Source organism: Petaurus breviceps, unplaced genomic scaffold (assembly GCF_028583685.1).
Source record: "Petaurus breviceps papuanus isolate PSGF00001 unplaced genomic scaffold, PetGlider_PUasm1.0 90881, whole genome shotgun sequence".
Classification (NCBI taxonomy): domain Eukaryota; kingdom Metazoa; phylum Chordata; class Mammalia; order Diprotodontia; family Petauridae; genus Petaurus; species Petaurus breviceps.
Window position 1 is genome coordinate 6,510,216 of NW_027187369.1, and position 19,953 is coordinate 6,530,168.

At 48.9% G+C, this 19,953-nt stretch overlaps 1 protein-coding gene across 1 annotated transcript; it reads left to right on the top strand.

Annotated features, from left to right (window-relative positions):
• The first annotated feature begins 984 nt into the window (after positions 1–984).
• Positions 985–19,607, top strand: SASH3 (SAM and SH3 domain containing 3). Its single transcript, XM_069074049.1, is given in 11 exon segments — positions 985–1,181; positions 11,794–11,889; positions 13,870–14,016; positions 15,499–15,640; positions 16,097–16,263; positions 16,634–16,846; positions 17,731–17,881; positions 18,233–18,430; positions 18,433–18,481; positions 18,483–18,670; positions 18,673–19,607. Coding segments are annotated over 11 exon segments (1,446 nt in total). The 5' UTR covers positions 985–1,124; the 3' UTR covers positions 18,711–19,607.
• Positions 19,608–19,953: the final 346 nt, after the last annotated feature.

Genomic DNA, 19,953 nt, shown 5'->3' on the forward strand with positions numbered 1-19,953 from the left:
CAGAAACAGCCCTGAACCATCTACTGTGTACAGAGTCTTGTGCTGGACAATGAAGGAGACATTCAATTCAATTAAGACACAGCCCTTGCCCTCAAGGAGTTTACAGTTTAATAGACAATAAGAGCTCCTTAAGGTTTATAAAGCCCTTACTACCCAACAAGCCAGGGGGGTAAGCAATACAAGTATTATTATTTCTATTTTATAGGTGAGGTGAGGTTCACAGAGGGGAAATATTTGGCCCAAGGTCATACAGCAAGAAAGTGGCAGAATCCAGAGCAAGGCCCTGGTCTCCAGTGTTCTTTGCCATGTGCTTCTGCTTCTACTGGCATTAATGCCACTCCTCTTTCCCTGAGCCTAGTGCCATCATGGGGGGATGTTAGAAGTGGAAAGGACCTTGGATGGCAATCTCTTTGTTTTTTATGTGATGCCCTGGGAAGGGTAGGGACTTGCACAAGGTCTCACAGCTAGGAAATGGCAGAATGGGAATTCAGACAGCCTAGGATTTAGTACAAATTAGATCACTCAGACTTGCAGATAACTAAGAGTTGACTCTGTTTTTTAAATGGAATGATGGAGCTCATGATGGTGGCCAAGAGTACTGACATCCTCCTAGTTTCTGGTCCTTGGATGGTAGGACATTAAGGATGGTAGGCTATGAAGGGTAATAGGCCATGAAGGATGGGAGGCCATGAAGGGTAATAGGCCATGAAGGATGGGAGGCCATGAAGGGTAATAGGCCATGAAGGATGGTAGGCCATGAAGGAAGGCCTCAGGATGCTGAAGAGGCTGCCCATTTCCTAGGAGACAGAGGGAAGGGCTTGGGGGCTGGACTGAAGACCCAGGCAGGCCTGGGACTTTGCTCTGTTCATTCAACCCCAAAGCTAACTTCAGTCAAGTCTCTAGAGACTGAAGAGGGACTTCCTTCCTCCCCAGGGGCTGCGATTGCTGTAAGAACAAGTCACATGACTGAATTTCCTGCCCGCCTGCCACCCGCCCGCTGGGTGTCTGAGACCCAAAGCCCGTAGTAGCTGGAGGGCTTACTCCACGCTGTGCCCACTGGGCAGGACTGTGGAGGCCAAGCACTTGGTGGACAAGAGACAGACTCCTGGTCAGGGCAAGGAACCATGCTGCGCCGTAAACCCTCCAACGCCAGTGAGAAGGAGCCCACCCAGAAGAAGAAGGTGAGGAAAAATACCACTGCTTGTTCCTATGGCTCCCTATGACCCAGATGAGTAGAAAGGCTCAGAGGACATTCAATGTTTGGGGTAAAGGAGTCAGATGGCCATGGCCTATCAGAAACCTAAAAGAAAATCTTACAATTCTTAGAAGTCTAGAAGAAAAGGCTAGAATTCTGGAACCGACTCTTAAAACCCTAGAAGAGAACCTCCAAAGCCTCAGATGGACTCATAGAACATAGAAAAGAAACCTAGAATTCTGGTATAAATTCATAGACTCCTTGATGAGAATGCTGGAATTCCAGACTAAATGTTTAGAACCCTAGAAAGGAAGTCCAGACTTCTGAAATTGATGATTAGAACCTTAGAAAAAAACTGCCGAGTTCTAGAATAAACTTCTGAGCCCTGCAAGAAAAAAAATATATTTGAATCCTAGAATGGACTCTGAGAGCTCTAGAAGAAATCCCTTGTCTTTAGCCTTGAATCTTAGGGCTTTGTCTAGATATTAGACTCTAATACTTTGCCTCTCTCACCTTCAGCTTGGCCTCTCCAGGACTAGATTTCTTTCCTAACAATGCACACTCCCCTCCTATCTGAGCTCATGTACTTGGAATCCATTCCACTGGGAGATGCCATGATACCCCAAGGGCACCCACTCACCAGTCCCCGCCTCTGCATACACACACTCACACACATGTTTCCAGTACTTTTGGTTCATTAATCAAAAGTTTATGTCAACTCCCAGGTTCCTTGAAGATAGGACAAGCCTTTTTGGGGTAAAGAGATATAGAAATAGGGGATCAAGGTGTTAGAACATTCCATGAGATGCTGAGTACCAGGAAGCTTAGGGATCCATTACATGAGGTGATCTTTGAGTTTGGGGGAGGGTTCCCTTTCTTCCTATCTCCAGAGCTTAGCATGGTCCCTGGCAAATAGTTGATGCTTAATAAATTCTTGTTGATTGATTGATGGGGATAAGTTTGAGAAGAATGGAACATGAGGTTTGGAAAGGGTTAGGAGAGATGTGGGAATGTGAGCATGTGTGTGTGGCATGTATTCATGTATGTATGCACATGTGTATATGTGTGATACAGTGAGAAAAGGAGGGGAGATTTTGAAGGTCAGGAAAATGAGCTTCTGCCTTAAATAGCTTAGACATTCATCTTCCTGAAGGCAGAAGCCTGGACCAGATGATCTATTTGTGGAACCACAGAAGTTTCAGAGTAAAAAGAGCCTGCAGAGGTCACTTAACCCAATCTCCTCATTTTACAGAGAAGGAAACTGAGATCCAAATAGTGGAAGAGATTTTAGGTCACAGAATGGGCAGAGCAGGAAAGGATCATCTAGTCTAACCCTCTCATTTTACTAGAAGAAACAGGCCTAGAGAGGGGAAGGAGCTTCAACTCATAGAAGGGGCCTCAGAAACCTTCCATTAGAAGGGGCCTCAGAAACCATCTAGTCCAATTCTCCCATTTAATAGAGTGGAAACTTGAGGTCCAGAGAGGAAAGCCTGAGGACACCCAGCTCCAGGTCCAAAGGTTAGGGTCTAGGATTATGTTATAGGATTCTGAGAGTCCCTGATCTTATTCTTTGATCTTAGCCTAGAATTCTAGACTTCCATGCCTGTATTCTTTGCCAGTCTCCTGGAATCCCATGCTTCTACAACTTGATTCTCAAACCAATTCAATTCTAGGAGAGAACTGGAGTCTTCATTGAAAGCTTGTTAGGATTGTGGGTCAGTAGAGAGGCTGTGCTGATTGATGACCGGAGCCACCTGCTTCTGGCCACTGGGGTGTGAATCCTGCTTGGGGTGTATGTATATGTGTGGGTGTGTGTCTGTGTGAGTGTGAGTGTCTGTGTTGGGGGTGGGGTGTCCTCAGGTCGACAGGACAGGAGTGGCTGACGTTTTCCGGTTTGTCATCGAACAGTGGTTCTTTCTCTGAGGCTCTACCACACCGGATGGCAAAAGGGGTGAGGGGAACTTTATATTCTCATCCCAGGTGCTAGACCCAGCAGAGCTGCCATTGGCTGCCTCTCCCTCTGAAGCCACCACTTCCCCTAGCTGGTTCCCTGGGGGTGAGGAGAAGCTGAGACTGCTTTAGTCACACCTGGACCTGGCCCCCAACCAGAGGACAAAGGGTGGAAAAAGAGCTAACTGCAGGCAGTCAAGACACTCCCAACCATTTGTGTGACAGTTCCTATTGTTTGCTTTCTAGTATTAGTACTTTGAATCCTCACTCCAGTCCTGCCTGGCAGGAAGGCAGGCAGGCAAGGTAGGGTGGAGTAGCCCTATTTTAAGGATGAAAAAACTAAGGCTCAGAGAAATAGAGGGATCATAGAAAGGAGAAATACAGAAACAGAATGTCTGAATCCTTAGGACAACATTACAGGGGGGCTTAGAGATCATTTAGTACAACTCTCTCATTTTATAAATGAGGAAAAAGAGGCAAGAGAAGGGAAGTGACATGGCCATGGTGACACAGCCAGGAAGTCAAATCAAGGTCCTCTGATGCTGAGGCCTGAGCTCTCTACACTGTAGCATGGAGGATAACTGGTTCCCTCCCTTAGCCTCCAGGGTTCCGAGCCCCCATTACCTAGCCAATCAGAGCCCACCTCCAACCTGGGACATGGCTGCTAGGGCCTCTGGGGCCAGAAGACCCTTTGCTTCCCCTCCCCCCCACCCCCCCACCCCCCACCCCCCTCCCTCTACTCCTACCCAGACAACTCTTCCGAGAAAGAACTGTCATGATGGGCCCAGGAGGCCAGAGGCCCTGCTTCTAGGCCTACTTCTGCCCCATCTTACTCTGGGACTTTAGGTGAGTCACTTCCTTTTTCTTGGCTCTGTTCCCCCGTGAGGACAATGGTAGAATGAAGAATGATAGATGGGCATGTGCTTGTCAAAGAGCATGCTGGTGTGGCACCATGCAGGGAAAGCCTGGGCATTCCTGGAGCCCTTCAGAAGTTGAGAGTGGCTCCTGATTCCTGCCCACCTTGCCCCTGATCCTTTGGGACCTGAGGCCCCTCAGACCTGGTGTTGATCTTAGAAACTTGACTGATTTCTCTACCATCCTCCCCTCAAGGGTAACGAAAGGTGAGGGTTCAATTGGGAAGATGAGCCTGGCCTGGAAAGTTTTGTTGGTGGTGGTTTGTCCTGATTTGTGATTTCATCAATGTGGGGAATTCCCTGTATGGAAACTCCCTCCCTCCAGGCAGATCAACTTAGAAACTCGGAAGGCAGTCTGGGGTGGTAGGAGATGCCCCAGTCACACCATCAGTATGTGTCAGAACCAGTTTTCCCAACGCCCAGGCTAGCCCTCTACCCACATGCTGAGAAATCACATCTGCCTTCCTTAAATCCAGTAAGGATCTGAAGAGATCTGAGTACATGTATAGAGAACTTAGCAACCAATTTTTCAAGAGCACATGGAGAAGATGGTGTGAAGGGTGGGTAGCACAGGATGAATAAAAACATGGCACTGTCCTACTAGTGTGTATCAGGGGCACCGAAGGTCAGAATCACCTGAGGCAGGCTAGCAAAGTTCAGGGCAACACAAAAAGGGTACAGCGAGAAAGGGGCTTTCAAGGTGATTTCAGGGGACAAGAGGAGAATCAAAGACCGGATGGGACCATTGCTCAGAGTGATCAAGGAGTACACTCCCTCTCCTCACTCCCCAGAACCAACCAGGTGCCATGACGTGTCTTCTATGTCCACAGCATCTCTCAATTCACAAGGGCCCCACCTCCTCTTGACTAGATTATTTCAACACTCTCCTAATGAGTTTCTCTCTGGCTCCAATCCATCCTCCGTAGCTGCTAAGGTGATCTTCCTAAGGCACTGATCTGACCATATAACCTCCCTATTCAACATTCTCGAATGGCTCCCTATTACCTCTAGGATCACATATTAACTCTCTTGTTTATCATTTAAAGCTCCTTTCAACTCAACACCTTCCTTTCCAATCTTCTTACACGTTACTCCCCTCCAATACTCCAACCATATTGGCCTCCCTGCCATTCTGCACGTTACACTGCATCTGCCGTGCTTGCACTGGCTGTCACCCATGCCTGGCATGCTCTCCCTCCTCACTTCTATCTCCCAGAATTCCTGGCTTCCTTAGAAACTTAGCTCAAAGACTACCTTCTTCAGAAGGCCGTTCTGGTCCCCCATCTTCCCTTCCATCTACTTTCCATGCATCTTGGACGGACCTAGTTTATACATACATATATATGTGTGTACATGTAGGTATATGTGTGTAAATGTCCATCTCTCCTTCTGTCTCTGTGTCGTCTCCTCCATTAGGATGTAAGCTTGTCAGGAAAACACTGGGAAAACGTTCTCTCTTCCTTTACGTCCCCAGAGCTTTGCAAAGTTGGAGGCATGAGGCGGGTACTTAATAAATGCTCATCAATTGATCAATTGATCCTTTGACCCCATGAGAGTTGGTAATGTTTAAAAGGCAGCAAAGCACAATCAATGCTACAAAGTGAGCGTGAGTGGGCCAAGGAGCCAGGTAGCAATGGCAGTTAGAGGGGTGGAAGTCGAGTCAAGGCTTTCTAGGGGAGGAAGATTTGAGACCACTGAAAGAAGAAGGTCTCGAGGAAGTAATAGGACATGGATTTGCCAAAGAGGAGGATGGGGGGCTGGGGATACATCTAGAGTCAGGAATGAGTGAGGCACAAACTCCCAGAAGGCCAGCCCAGCTCTGCCACTTACTGACTTACTGATTTTGTGACCTTGGTGCAGTCCCTTCTCCCTTTCTGGGTTTCAGTTTCCTCCTCAGTTAACGAATGAGAGGATTGAACTCTGGCCTTTTTTATGAAACTGACCATGATTTAAAAGGCATCGAGCATACAGAGGGAAGCACTCAGTGCTTTAGGATGAGAAGGAGGAGGCCAGAGAAAGAATGGTGGAGAGGAGATCTTTCAGGACTTCATAAATGGGGGTAGAGGGCAGGGTCGAGGTAGAAGAATGGCCAGCAGACTTAGCCCAAAGACTCAAACTGGCAACAGGAAAGAGAATCCAGAAAGCCCCTTTAAGTCCCTCACCAACTGACTGATACTACCATCACTGATAGTTTCTTAATAGCTAGATCTGATGACCTTTTCTCTCTTCCTGGAGTTAGAAAGAACTGAGTTCAAATCATGCCATAGCTGTGTGATGCCTAGATGAGTCACTTAACCACCTTCTGCCTCAGTTTCCTCATCTGAGAAATGGGAATAATAAGAGACCAGGGTTGTTGTGAGGCTCAAATAAGATCATATTTATAAAGTACTTCACAAACCTTAAAGTGCTATATAAATTCTGGCTGATTTTGTTATTATTAAGATAATCGCATGAAGTGTTTCCTTGGCTTCATCCAAATTGGCTGAGCCAGAGTCCTAGACCAGAGAGACCATAGGGCCAAGGGCATGCTGGTGTCTTTGTCTCCCTGACTTGGAAAGAGTTAGAGGCAAGAGACTAGGGCTTTTCTCTGGGCACACCCTGATCTTGGAGAGATGGGGACAAAGCTTCTGAAGTCCCACCTCCTATAGAGGGAGGGTGGGGTGCCCATCTGCCACCCTTGCCCTGGTGCCTGGCCTTCCTCATGGGTACCTCAGTCTGGGAACCAGTCTCTCTCTGTCCCCCTCCCCTGAATCCTGCCATGGACCCCAAAGCCCCAAGAGACTGCAGATTAATGACAGGAAGAGGTGGAGGGAAAGGGAAATGATTAGAGGCCTAAGCTGGGAGGTGAGGTTACCAGTCACCCAACAAAGGCCACTTCTGGCTCCCTGCCATCTCTCTAGATTGCTTAGGATGTTGTCAGCACTGCTGGACAGAGCTCACAGAGGGGAGGGGGAGACGGCAGAGACTACAATAGGCCGAATCTACCTATAAATAGCCGATCTTCCATTCAGGCAGCTCAGGCCCTCCTCAGGGAGCTCCCCCCCAGTCCAGCCATCCGGACCCCCCCTGCTTTCCCTCTTTTCCCTAGCCTATTCTCAGTCGTCAGCCTTCTTGACCTCTCTGCAGCTGTTGGTCAGCCCTTATTCCTTGATATTCTCTCCTCTTTGGATTTTTAGGGCACTGCTCTCACCTGGTTTTCCTCCTAGCTATCTGACCACTCCTCCTCTGTCCCCTTAGCTGGATCATCACCATGTGGGTGTACTCGAAGGCTCAATTCTCTTCTTTTTTACACTTTCTCTTAATGATCTCATTCCTATGCCTTTAATGTAGTCAGCTCAATGTAGAGGACTCCCAGATCTATATATGAAGCCCAGCCTCACTTCTGAATTCCTGTCCTGTATCTCCAGCTGCCTACTAGACATCTCTACCTGGATGTCCCATGGGGGAAGGGAAGGGAACAAACATTTATACAGCACTTCCTAGGTGCTAGGCACTGTGTTGAATGCTTTGTAAATATTGTCTCATTTGATCTCCACAACAACTCTGGGAGGTAGGTACTGTTATTGTTCCCATTTTACAGACAAGGAAACATGAGTAGGCAGAAGTTAAGTGACTTGCCCAGGATCACACAACTAGGAAGTGTCTGAAGCTGGATTTGAACTCAGGTCTTCCTGAATTAGGCCTAGCATTCTAAATACTTCGCCACCTAGCCAGCCCAGGCATTTCAAACTCAACATGTCCAAAACAGAACTCATCATTCTTCCCCCTAAGCACTCCTCCACCATCCTTTCTGTCAGCTGGGCTTGAAATCGGAGCTTCGTCCCCAGCTCCTCATTCTCTCTACCCCACCCCCATGCACTCACTTGCCAAGTGTTCTCAATTGCACCTCCACCTTGCCCTGGCTTTCCCCTTCTCTCCACTCACACCATAACCACCCCCATTCACATCTGCATCACCTCTTGCCCAGTTGGTCACTCTGAATACTGTCTTTCCCTTCTGCAATCCAGTGTCCAAAATGCTGCCAGAGCATTATTCCCAAACCCAGATCGACTATGCCCCTCCTCTATGGAGAAGTTTCAATGGCTTCCTCTGGTCTCAGGGACAGAATACAAACTCCTCCTCTTGGCATTTAAGTCTTTAAAAAGCTGGTTCTGACCTACCTTGGCAGGTTAATCACCTCCCTCCCTCATACACACATACACACACACACGTACACACACACACACACACACACACACACGTCACACACCCCCCATACCACCCTCCCCACATGCACACACACACATCATCCCCGTCTCTCCACACCTCTCTCCCTCTATCCAGGTTGTCCCCTATGCTTTACATGCTCTCCCTATTCACCTGCACCTTGTAGACTCCTTAGGTCATTAGTGCTCCCCCAATAACTTTGGGTTTCTTTGTATTGACTTCTCAGTGTCCATGTTGCTCCTTGCAGACAGAGTTGTTTTCATATTTGTCTCCCCAGCACCTAGGACAGCAGCATCCACATTGTTGTTATTCAATCATGTCCCTGTGGACCACAGTACACCAATACTGACCGCGGGGGTTTCTTGGCAAAGATACCAGAGTGGTTTGCCATTTCCTTCTCCAGTGGATTAAGACAAAGAGATGAAGTGACTTGCCCAGGGTCACATAGTTAGTAAGTCTGAGGCCAGACTTGAGCTCAGGTCTTCCTGACTCCAGGCTCTATCCACTGCAGCGCCCCCTAGCTGCCTGTAGGGAGTGCTTAATAAATGCTTGTTGATTTGAATAAAGTAGAGAAGAAAGACTTGGCTTCAGTTTCTAGCATTGCCACCTACTAGCTGTGTGACCTTAGGCAAGTCCCTTCCTCTGTTCTGGGCCTCAGTTTCCTCCCCTCCAAACGAGGGAGTGAGACTAGATGCTATCTGAGGATCCTTCCATTCCTGATACTCTGGGATTCTACAATCTAATGAAGCCATTGAGGCAGCTAATGAATCTTAATAATTCAAGAGAAGGGCATGTAAGTGAAAGGGAGATGGGAGAAAAAAAGGAACAGAGTGAGCTGCCTCATTTGTTTGCAATAATAATTATCATTGTTGTCATTCATAACAATAGCTCATGTTTCCATAACACTTTAAGGTTTGCAATGTACTGCCCTCTGGTCAACCCCACAGGGTCAGTGAACAGGCAAATAGCTTGAGAATTTCATTGGCAGTAGGACCTTGGGTTTGCTGGTACAAGTCACTGCTTGCTGGATTTCTGACCTTGACCTCCAGCACGACTAGAGGATCCCATGCTTCCTGACTGCCCATCGGTCTTTCTTATGGGATGCTCAGTCACAAGTTACAACAACCCTGCCTGTGGGGCCCACTAGGCCAAGATGGGTGAACTCCTTCCTCCTCTGTCCCCTGGCTGTATCTGAATGAGGATATGAGGTTTCCTGCTCAGGCTAGGGGCAGGGGCCTCAGCCCTTCACTGTCCACCTCTGGGGTCTGGAATCAAACCCTCTCCAGTGATCTTGCCATCCCCAGATCCTGGCTCCATGTCTGAACTGCTTATGTCTTGAAAGAGAGCTGGATCTGGATTTGAATCCTGGCTCTGACACTTAATCAGTTTGTGACTTTGGGTGAGTTCTGATCTGAGTGCAGATTGGCACCTCAGTTTCCCCATCTGTCAAATGGAAACAATAAGACGCTCCCTACCTGCCTCCCAGGGTTGTTGAGTAGAAAGAGCTTTGGACACCCCAAATTACCAAAGAAACGAGAACTCCCACTGTGGTAAGAGGCCTCTTTGTGTCAAGTGTCTATTCCTAATTTGCCTTGACTTGAACCTTCCCTAGCTTCAGGATGTTCTAGCTCAAGGTGAATTTGTCTTGCTCTAGCATTAAACAGGGGCAGCTAGGTGGTACAGTAGACAGAGCACCAGACCCGGAGTCAGCAAGATCTGAGTTCAAATGTGACCTCAGACACTTACTAGCTATGTGATCCTGAACAAGTCACTTAACCCCTATTTCAGTTACTCATCTGTAAAATGCGAACACACTGGGGAAGGAAACCCCATGAACAAAGTCCAGGGAGTCACATAGAGTCAGACATGACTGAACAACAACTGACTACATCCATCCTGATGGTTCCTGAGCCCTCGCAGGCTCCATCAGATTCCAACCATGAAATTAGCCCTGCTGAGGTCCAGAGAGGAAGTAGGAGGCAATGGAAAGTTAGAGAACATGGATTCCAATGCCAGCCCTGCTGCTTAATGACAGAGTGTCCTTGGGCGAGTCTCTTCCCTTCTCTGGGCTTCTTACTCTCTAGTCCTAAGGTCTAGGATTCTCTGACCAGCAGCTATAAGCATTTCAGACCTGTGGGCACCACCCCCAGGAACAAACCTTCTGCAGTTGTTCTTTAGGAAGCATAACATTAACAAATTTTCCTGAATTGACTTAGCTGGCCAAAGCTAAGATTACCTAGCTAACGCTGACAGGAGCCAGAGTCACAACTTTAATGTTAATGGTAGCATAATCAATATTCTTTGGTTAATTCAATTCAAGCAAACAAACATTTTTTTTAAAGAAAGCTTATGAGCTGAGGATACAAAGTCAAAAATGAAACAGGCCTTGCCCTCAATGAGCTTATTTTCTTTTGGGAGGAAAGAACATGTAAGCAGATGTGCAAGTACAAAATACATAAAACTACAAAGTACTTGGCAAGAGAGAGGAGTTCTAGAAAGGCCTCTTGTAGTGGTCAGTATTTGAGATCAATCCTGAAAATATGAGGGTTCCAAGAGGCAGAGGTCAGGAGGAAGAATGTTCCAGGCCTAGGCAACAGCTGGGAAAAGGGAAGTGGAATGAATGGTACATACAGGAAACAGGAAATGGGCCAAGGTGGTTGGAAATATAAGTGTACGAGGGGGAGAGAGGTGGATTCAGCCAACAAGCACTGATTAAACTTTTACTGTGTGCCAGGTCCTGTGCTAAGTGCTGGGGATATAAACAAAGGCAAAAACACAGTCCCTGCTTGCAAGAAGTTTAGGTTCTAATGGGGAAGACCTAGAAATACACTTTGGAGCCAGATTAGGAAGGAGTTTAAGGGATAAGGATAGGGATTAGGTCTGTGATTTCACTTGTATAGGGAACTCCCAGGGAAGGGACTAATGCAGGGACAGCTCCTTCTCTGCCAGTGGCAGAGTGGCTTAGAGCTCTGAGAGGTTAAGTGACTTGACTAGGGACACACAGCCAACATGTATCAGAAGCAAGACCCTTTCTCCCAGGGTTGTTATGAGGATCCAGTGAGATAATATATGTAAAACGTTTTACATACCTTAAAGCTGATCATGGCTTCCCAAGTGTTGAGGTGAGCCAGGTTTCCTTCTTGATCTGTAGCCAGGGCAGTCTTTGGTCTACAGCTTGGGTCAGGGGACTCAAGTCTGAGCCTGAGGGGCACGATGGAGCCCTATAGCCTGCAGGAGAATCAGGCCCAGGGCTTCCTTTGGGCTTAACTCTCCATACTGAACTGCCTGATGACCTGATGACCTTTTTTTTTTTTAGCAATTGGGGTTAAGTAACTTGCTCAAGGTTACACGGCCAGTTATTTCTGGGTGTGGTGCTAAGTATCTGAGCCCGGATTCGATCCCCAGGTCATCCCAACACTGGAGCTGGTGCTCTTCCTCCCTGCGCCACCTGGCCACACCTGATGACCTTCTTACTGCCCTGTGGAAGCTGGCATGGACTGATGGCCTTTTCTCTCTTTCTTCTTCCAGCTCTCCCTTCAAAGATCCAGCAGTTTCAAGGACTTCGCCAAGTCAAAGCCCAGCTCTCCTGTAGTGAGCGAGAAAGAATTTAATCTTGAGGACAATGTGAGTATGGAGCTGAGGGGAGAGGGGATGGGACAAGACCCCAGGATTGTTCTCCACATCTAACACTTGTAAGGTGTCTTCTACTAACACTTTTATGGCACAAGCATTCACTAATCTATCACGTATCCTGTGTCTGGAGTAAGCCAGAGCTGACCTAAGAGCCAAGAACACTTACATTCAAATTCTGACCTAGGAGCCAAGAACACTTACATTCAAATTCTGCCTTAGACACTTGATGGGGTGACTCTGAGAAAGTCACTTAACTTCTCAGTGCTTTATATAATTCTCTAGGATTATCAGTCGAAGAGAAAGTTCCCACCTATATTGGAAGAGGGAATTTTGTCCTCTGGAAATTCCCTATATCAGTGACATGACAGAACCAATTGCTCCCTTATGTGCCAGTCACAAAAATACAAAGACAAAAATGAAACAATCCCTGCCCTCCATAGCTTCCATTCTATTTTTAATACCCTTTGCCTTGCTCCTTAAACAAGCAACAGAAGTTTCAAGCCTGGAAGTCTTCCACTCTTTCTTGTTTACCAAATCAACCAAATGCCTGCCAGCGAGGAGAGGGCATGAGCATGGCAGGTCCCCATGTCTAGCTGGCCTCTGAGATGCCACCCAAATCTATCTCCACTATCATAATCCTACAACCACCCTACTTCCTACCAAGCTTACTCACCCAACTCTTTTTCTTTGATATCTGTCCTTCCCATCAGCCTCTTCCCTTCCCTTCTTTCCATCCGCACTTGTGAATTTTTCAACAAACATTTGCCAGGCACCTGGTAGCACTGGGAACTAGGAGAGACATGAAGCTTAGATAAGACAGGGTTCCTGCCTTCATGGCACCCAAAGTCCAAGGGGGGATGAGCCACCAACATAGCCAGATGTCATACATGTACATCATTGCAGAGTAAGGCCAGGGGATCAAACCATGTATGGAACCTTACTGGGGAGGCTGTCATTGACAAGGGATCTTGAAAGATGTGACATTGGAGCTGGTTTGAAAGGCTGGCTAGGAATTCACTAGAAGAAGGAGGGATGTTCCAGACATAAGGAACAGCTGAGCCAAAACAAGGCTATCTAAGAGCACGGGATGATGGAGGTTGGGGTGGTGCCTGGGGGGGGGAAGGGGAAATGAGGCATCTAGTTTGGCCAGGGAGCAGGGTGCAAATTTGGGGCATAATGTTAAAGGGCTGGAAGAGCAGGATATGTCAGATTAGGGAAGGTCTTGGGTAACAGTGGGTCACTGAAGATTTCTGAACAGAGGAATAACCCAGCTGTAGGACTAGTATGATGAGGGAGGGTAGCTTGGTAGGGAGATGAACCACTGATTTGAGAGGGGAGAAAGGAAAGGTGTGAAAGCTTGTTGGGAAACTGGCCCAGGTGGGTGAGCCTGGGGAGGTAGCCTTGGAAATAGCCAAGAGGGGGCAGATCAGAGAGACTTTGAAGACAGCACATGGTGCTGCTGGGAAATTCTGGGAGGGGGAAGAAGTGTCAGAGACAATCCCAAGGTTGAAAATATGAGAGACAGGGTAAATGGAATTACCACCAACGTGATGTTAAAAGGAGGAGCAGATTCGGCCTTGGGAGTGTTCCTTCCACACACACATTAAGTACCTGCTATGTGCTGGGATTGACTGTGGAAGAGAATTAAAAGAAAAACCTGCCCCAGTAGTGCTCTCTGGGAGCTTCCAGTCTAATAAGAGACAAGGCCAGTTTCACTGGAGCACATGCACTATGTGAAAATGCAATGGGAATCAAAGACCAAGGGCTACAGGGGTTCTGAGAAGGGAAAATATCCCTGTTGGCCAGGGAGCTCCCCTTCCCAAGGTGGGACTTGAGCTCAGCCTTGAAGGAGGAATAGAATGTCACCTGGTAGAGATAGAGGGAAGAAAACCCAGTGGCAGTCATGGAAGACAGGGATAGAAAGGATTCCAGAGGCCCTGGGTCTCAAAGCTCTATCCTTTCTCCTCCTAGATCCCAGAGGATGACACAGGAAGCCCCACCACAGAGGAGGCTGGGAGGAGCGCAAAAAAGCTGGGAAAGAAATGGAGGGCAGTGATTTCCCGCACCATGAACCGGAAGATGGGCAAGACGATGGTGAAGGCCCTGTCAGAGGGGATGGTGAGGCCTGAGACCAAAAGGGAGGGTGGAAGACGAGATTTAGAGCTAGAAGAGAGAGTGGGGCCAGCTCCCTGCATGAACAGAGTAAATAGGCCTAGGCCAAAGGCAAATGAAAGTCTATCCTGCCCAAAGATACAGGGAAAAGAGCATGTGACCCCAGAAAAATCATATCCCTTCTCTGGTCCTCAGTTTCCTCCTCTGCAAGAAGATAGACTTTGACTAGGTGGGCTCTCAGCTCCCTGCCAGCTCTAAATCCTAGGATCCTAGGGAGGCCAAGGAGTGGGCTTAGGGATGGAGGGCCAGCCAAGTCAATAGTAAACTCCTTTCTGGAGCTGGCCTTGCCTGGGAGCTAGGGCAGGAAGCATACATACAGGGACAAAGGGCTGGTGAACTAGGGGAGTCACTTTAAATTATGGGACCATCTTCCCTGTAATAATTACAAAGACTCATCAAAGGTTAGAGCTATAAAGGACTCAAGAGACCGTCTAATCAGGTAATCTCTTTAAACCTTCCTTTTTTGCCTCTCTGAAATGGGAATGGTCATCTTTATACTTCCTGTCTTAAGCAAGGAAAGGGTTTTATTACACTCAAGGTGTTATGGAGAGTTTTTGGGAGGGGAGGAAAGATCTATGATTTCAAAAGTGAAGGGAGCTTCTGATATGACAACTCTTTCCACCAACAAAGTAGTGGTCTGGGGCACAGAAATGTTAAGTGACTTGTCCAGAGTCATACAGCTAGTTTATGTCAGAAGCATGGCTTGCACCCAGATATTCTGGACTCCAAGAATGACCCTTTATATCTACTATGTCATACTGCTTCTAAACTCATAGAAAGAGAAGCATTATGTTATTGTTGATAGAGTGCTGACCTTGGAGTCAGGAAAACTTAAGTTTGATACTTTTACTAGCTGTGTGACCTTGGGCAAGTCACTTAAACTCCCAAGGCTTCAATTTCTTCATCTATAAAATAAGAGGGTTGAACTGGATGATCTTGAAGGTCCTTTCCTTGTTTTAAATCTATGCTCCTATGAACTGGGAGGCAAAGCCATGCAATGGAAAGAGCCCAGGATTTGAAGCCCAAGGACCTAGGTTCAAATTCTGACTCTGCTACTTACTTCTATATGTGTAGCCTTGGGCAAATCTTTTATCTTCTTAAGACTTCACTTTCCTCCTCTGAAAAATTAGAGGTTGAGACTTCTGAGGTCTCTTTCTTATGATGATAATATCATAACTTTCCACCAGGATAAGGCACCAAACTAAGACTACAGTGTGGGTTCACAGCACCTGTCCAGCTGACCTCATGGTTTTTAAAAGGCAGGTGCTGTGTCAATCTTAAAATATTACAGAAAAATCAGCTTTTATTAGCTAGCATCATCTCCTTCTCCCCAGAGAAGGAGAGTGATTTGCCCAATGTCACCCAACGACTCATTGGCTAAGCTACGATTGGAATCTAAAACTGATGCCTCTCCTGATTCACCCTCAGGGAGATACTCTGGAGGAAGGGTTGGCCTCCCCAACCTCACCAGACTGCCTTCTGGAGGGCTTGGTTTCAGAGAACATGCCCCTGGCCTTTACCGACCAGGATGATGATGGTCATCCAACTCTCAGTCGCCAAACGTCCACTAGTGAGTAATAGTGGATGGAGGGTGGGCAGGGGATGGAAATCTGGAGAAAAGCTGGGAATGGGGAGGGGGAGGGGAAGGGGGGATGTTTCTTCTGTGTTACATGTCCCTCCTCCCCTGGAGTGGGAGGAGACAAAGGACAGTCATTCCTATAAGGCTTCAGAAAGCCAGTTGGGTCACACTTCTACTTCCCACTACCTTCATCAAGGAAAGAGGAGACTCCCTACAGTTCCCTGGCATCTTTCTGCCCACCAATTGGAAAGAAGGCATTTGATGAGTGTGGACCCCCCTTTTAAAGTGGGGCCTGCCTCTCCCCAAAGTGGGTTTTCTGTTTAACTACTCTAGGGTCTACCCCCCACCACCACACTGAACCCTAACAAAAGTTTGTGTTAGGAGTCAGGCTGAGCCAGGGACAAAGGTAAAGCCCTCTCCCCCCGCCCATTGTCCATTCCCCTGCAGGCAGCGAGCTGGGCAGCCCAGGCCCTGGCACTGTGGGCTGCGGGCAGACCAGCCTGAGGGTGGAGGAGCTGATGGCCCAGATGTACACAGGCCCCTTCTGTGGCAGGGCCCGGGTCCACACCGACTTCACTCCCAGCCCCTACGACAGGGACTCTCTGAAACTCCAGGTGAGGGTACTCCCATGGACCCTCCTGGGGAGGAGGAAAGAAGGGCTTTGGGAAAGAGGTCTGGGTGGGGGAGGAAGGCAGAAGGAGTAACAATGGTCCTAGGTAGATAGGGCAGCTGAGGAAACAGAAGCACAGAGAGGGGAAGGGGCTTGTCCAAGGTCATATGTAGTAGAATCAAAACCAGAATCCACATTTTGTGACTCCTAAGGCCAGCAAGGGACAAGATGGGACAATGGAGGGGAACAAAAATGGGCAGTGTCCTTCACCCTATAAACTGTAGCTCGGAGGGGCCTGGGTAGGGAGATCTTCTCTCCCAAGCCTTCCCCAAGCTCAGGTCCCTTTGCACACACCCCTCCCCACAACCTCCCAGAAGGGGGATGTGATCCAGATTGTTGAGAAGCCACCTGTGGGCACATGGCTTGGGCTGCTTAATGGCAGACTGGGCTCCTTCAAGTTCATCTATGTGGACGTACTACCTGAGGAGGCTGTGGGGCCTGCCCGGAGAGGCCGCCAACGTCCAAGCAAGGGCAAGAGACCAAAACCCAAGACCCTACATGAGCTGCTGGAACGAATTGGCCTGGAGGTAAGTGATAAAAGAGTGGGGGGAGGGAGAAGGGTGCTAGGAACAGGCTTGCCCTGCTCCCCGAAAGGCCCCAAGGAAAGAAGAACTGGAAGGGACCTCAAGGGCCACCCACTCCAACCAGTACCTGCACCATAGACCCAACAAATGGCTTGAATATCTCTGGGGAAGGGCAATTCCCTCCTACCCAAGGTAGCCTAGTCTACTTTGGGACAGCTCTAGGGGTTAGGGAGTTTTTCCTTCCAGCCTCCTAAATCTGAGTTTTAGCAACTTCTGCCCATCCCTTTGGCAGAACATATCTAATCCCTTTTCCACATGACAACCCTTCAAACATCTGAAGACAACTCTCATGCCCCTCTCTGAGTATTCTCTTCTCCAGCTTCAACATTCTCAGCTCTTTCATCTGATCCACCCCATGATATGTTCTCCAGTCCCCTCACCAGCCTGGGTCACTCCTCAACAAGTCAATTAAGGCTTGATTCTTCTCTTACCAAAGGATTCACCAGGAGGCTCCTACACATGACAGATCCCCTCAGTGCATTTCAAGTCATATTGGACACTGATACTGTCAGTTCAACTCAACTGGCCAAAATTCAATGCACACCTACATTTTCAGAAACACAATGATTATGTAAAATGGCAGATTCTAGGAACTGGGTGACCAACCTCTGGCCCAGAAGGAAAAAGTAACAATGGGGTTAGGGAGGGCGCTAGATTGGGAAGTGGAAGGGATTTCAGAGGTCTTCTAGTCCACCCCTTGCATTTTATAAAACGGAGGCCAAGAGGAAGGGAAGGGACTTGCCCAAGGTCCCACTGCTGGTCTGGAGAGGGAGCCTGTTTCAGGGTGGGGAAAAGCTGAAAGCAAGAGTGCTATTTCTCCCTGCTAGGAACACGCATCTACCTTGTTACTCAATGGCTACCAGACCCTGGAAGACTTTAAAGAGCTTCGGGAAACCCATCTCAATGAGCTGAATATTGTGGATCCCCAGCACCGGGCCAAACTGCTCACGGCCGCCGAACCGTTCTTTTATTATGACAGGAGGGGGGGGGGGGGGGGTGAGGGGGGACAGCCAGCCCGACCCGGAGGCTCTGAGCCTAGCTTGACTTCCAAAGGACCAGAATTCAGACTGTGGGCTTGTCTACAGGGGGCTTCCCTGGGCTCTCCTCGGACCCCTTCCTGGGGCTGTCACTGTTCTCGGTTCTAAGAGCCCTTCCAGCTCAGACATTCTCTGATCTCTCCAAGCTCGGGCAGTTTTTATGCCATGTTCTGAGGTCTGCTCGGCCTCTGGAACTCTGTTCAGAGAGATGTGGGTGATTGGGGAGTGCAGAAGGGGGAGAGGGAGAAGGGCCCGCGACCTCACAGATTCCCCCTCCTCAACCCCTGCGCAGCCGGCAGCGAGGCGGAAGAAGGTCCGCAGACGAACCTGGAGCCGGCGCCGGAGCACACCTTGGACTCCAAGGCTGACATTCCCCGAGACTCGGGCTGCTTCGAGGGCTCGGAAAGTGGGCGGGACGAAGGCGAGCTGGCCGCAGCCGAGGAGCAGCTGCGCTCCCTGTCTCTGGAGGCGGGGGCGGGGCCGGGGGCAGGGCCGGCGCCCTGAGAGCCTGCCCTGGGGCCCCGCCCACGCCAGCCGGGGCACGCGGGCCCCCTCTGCGCCTGCGCGGCCCCGAGCTCTTGCTCTGGGACCAGCTTCCCGGTACCCTATGTGAAAGGGAGTCAGCCCTTGTACCGACGGAGAAGATTGGCGCAGCCGATCGGCCCCCGGTCTGGCCGGTGGCTAACAGCAGTAGCCCGCTCGGTGGGGAGCTGCCTCCCTGAGCCCTCCCCCCCATCCCCATCCTGCCCTCCATGGTCGCAGTGCCTTAGGGGAGCCGGCCATTCAGAGCCATGTGGCCTGGGATTTGGAGGCAGGACTATGTGCCACCCATTTGCAGTGACTGAGGCCAAGTCATTCCTCTGTTTTCTCCTCTGTCAAAAGAAGGGATTGGATTAAGTGATCTCCGATCCAGCTCTAAAGTACACCCTAATTTATCCTTGGTCCCCGGAAATGAAGTTTCTGGCTCTTGGCTTGCTGAAAAGGCCCATCCTGATTTCTTCTGTTTGCGTTCCTTTCTTCTTTCTTGACCACCCCTGAAGGCTGAGAGGCATGTGTGTAAGAGAACACACATGCAAAGGCCCTCTGCTCCCTCTGTTCTTTTTTCCTTGCAAGGCAGGATGCTTTAACCTCCCCACCTGCAGGGTTTAGGAAACTGGTTATCCCTTCCTTTCTTTGCCCTAAAATAAGATCAAGCCTCCAGGCAGCCGCCTCCTCTCTGACCTGGGTGGGAGTTAATGGAAGAGAGGAAGAAATGACTCTTTCAGAATAAAGCTCTCTCCCTGCTTCTGGGGTCTTGTTAACTAGAGCAGACCTCTAAAGGATTCAGGGACCCACATGCGACAACTCCAAGCTAATGGGGCACTGAACTCGAAGCTGTAAGTGGGGGAGGGAGGGTAGCCACCCTGGTTCAGATCTGAAAAAGCATCCACAGAGGGAGCACTCCTCAGGGAAGACTCCAGACCACCACGTCGCACAATGCAATAGAAGCTTCCAGAGGAGCCGTTCCCCAGCAACTAGACTCTGCCTTGGCTTTCCATAGTGTCAAGAAAGGCCAGACGTTGTCTAGTTGGACCCACCCTTCAACCTAATCCTGGGGATTTTAGTGAAAGCTGGCTTGGGGAGGGGGGAGGGGCAGGGCAGGTTTAGATAACAATAAAGCATGTGGTTAGAAATTACATATTCATTGCTTACAAAGTCTGTTCTCAGGTTTGTGGCTGAACATTGTTCATACAGGCTGCCAGCATAACTACAAAGACTGCAATATTTGTCTCTAGAAACCTTTTGTACCTTCCCGCTTCCCCCCTCCCCACCTAGAGATGTCCAGTAGATACCTATAAAAATGGTGGTGCAGCATACTGACAGCACTGATCATGAGCCTGGAACTTACAAAAACACCTGTGTTCCTTCCCCATCCCAAATGTCCAGGTAAGCTTTAGATATCTCCATCATGTGGTTTAATAACCTGGGAGCTTCAGCTTTTCACACATTCTTCCCACTGCCAAAGGTTGCCAC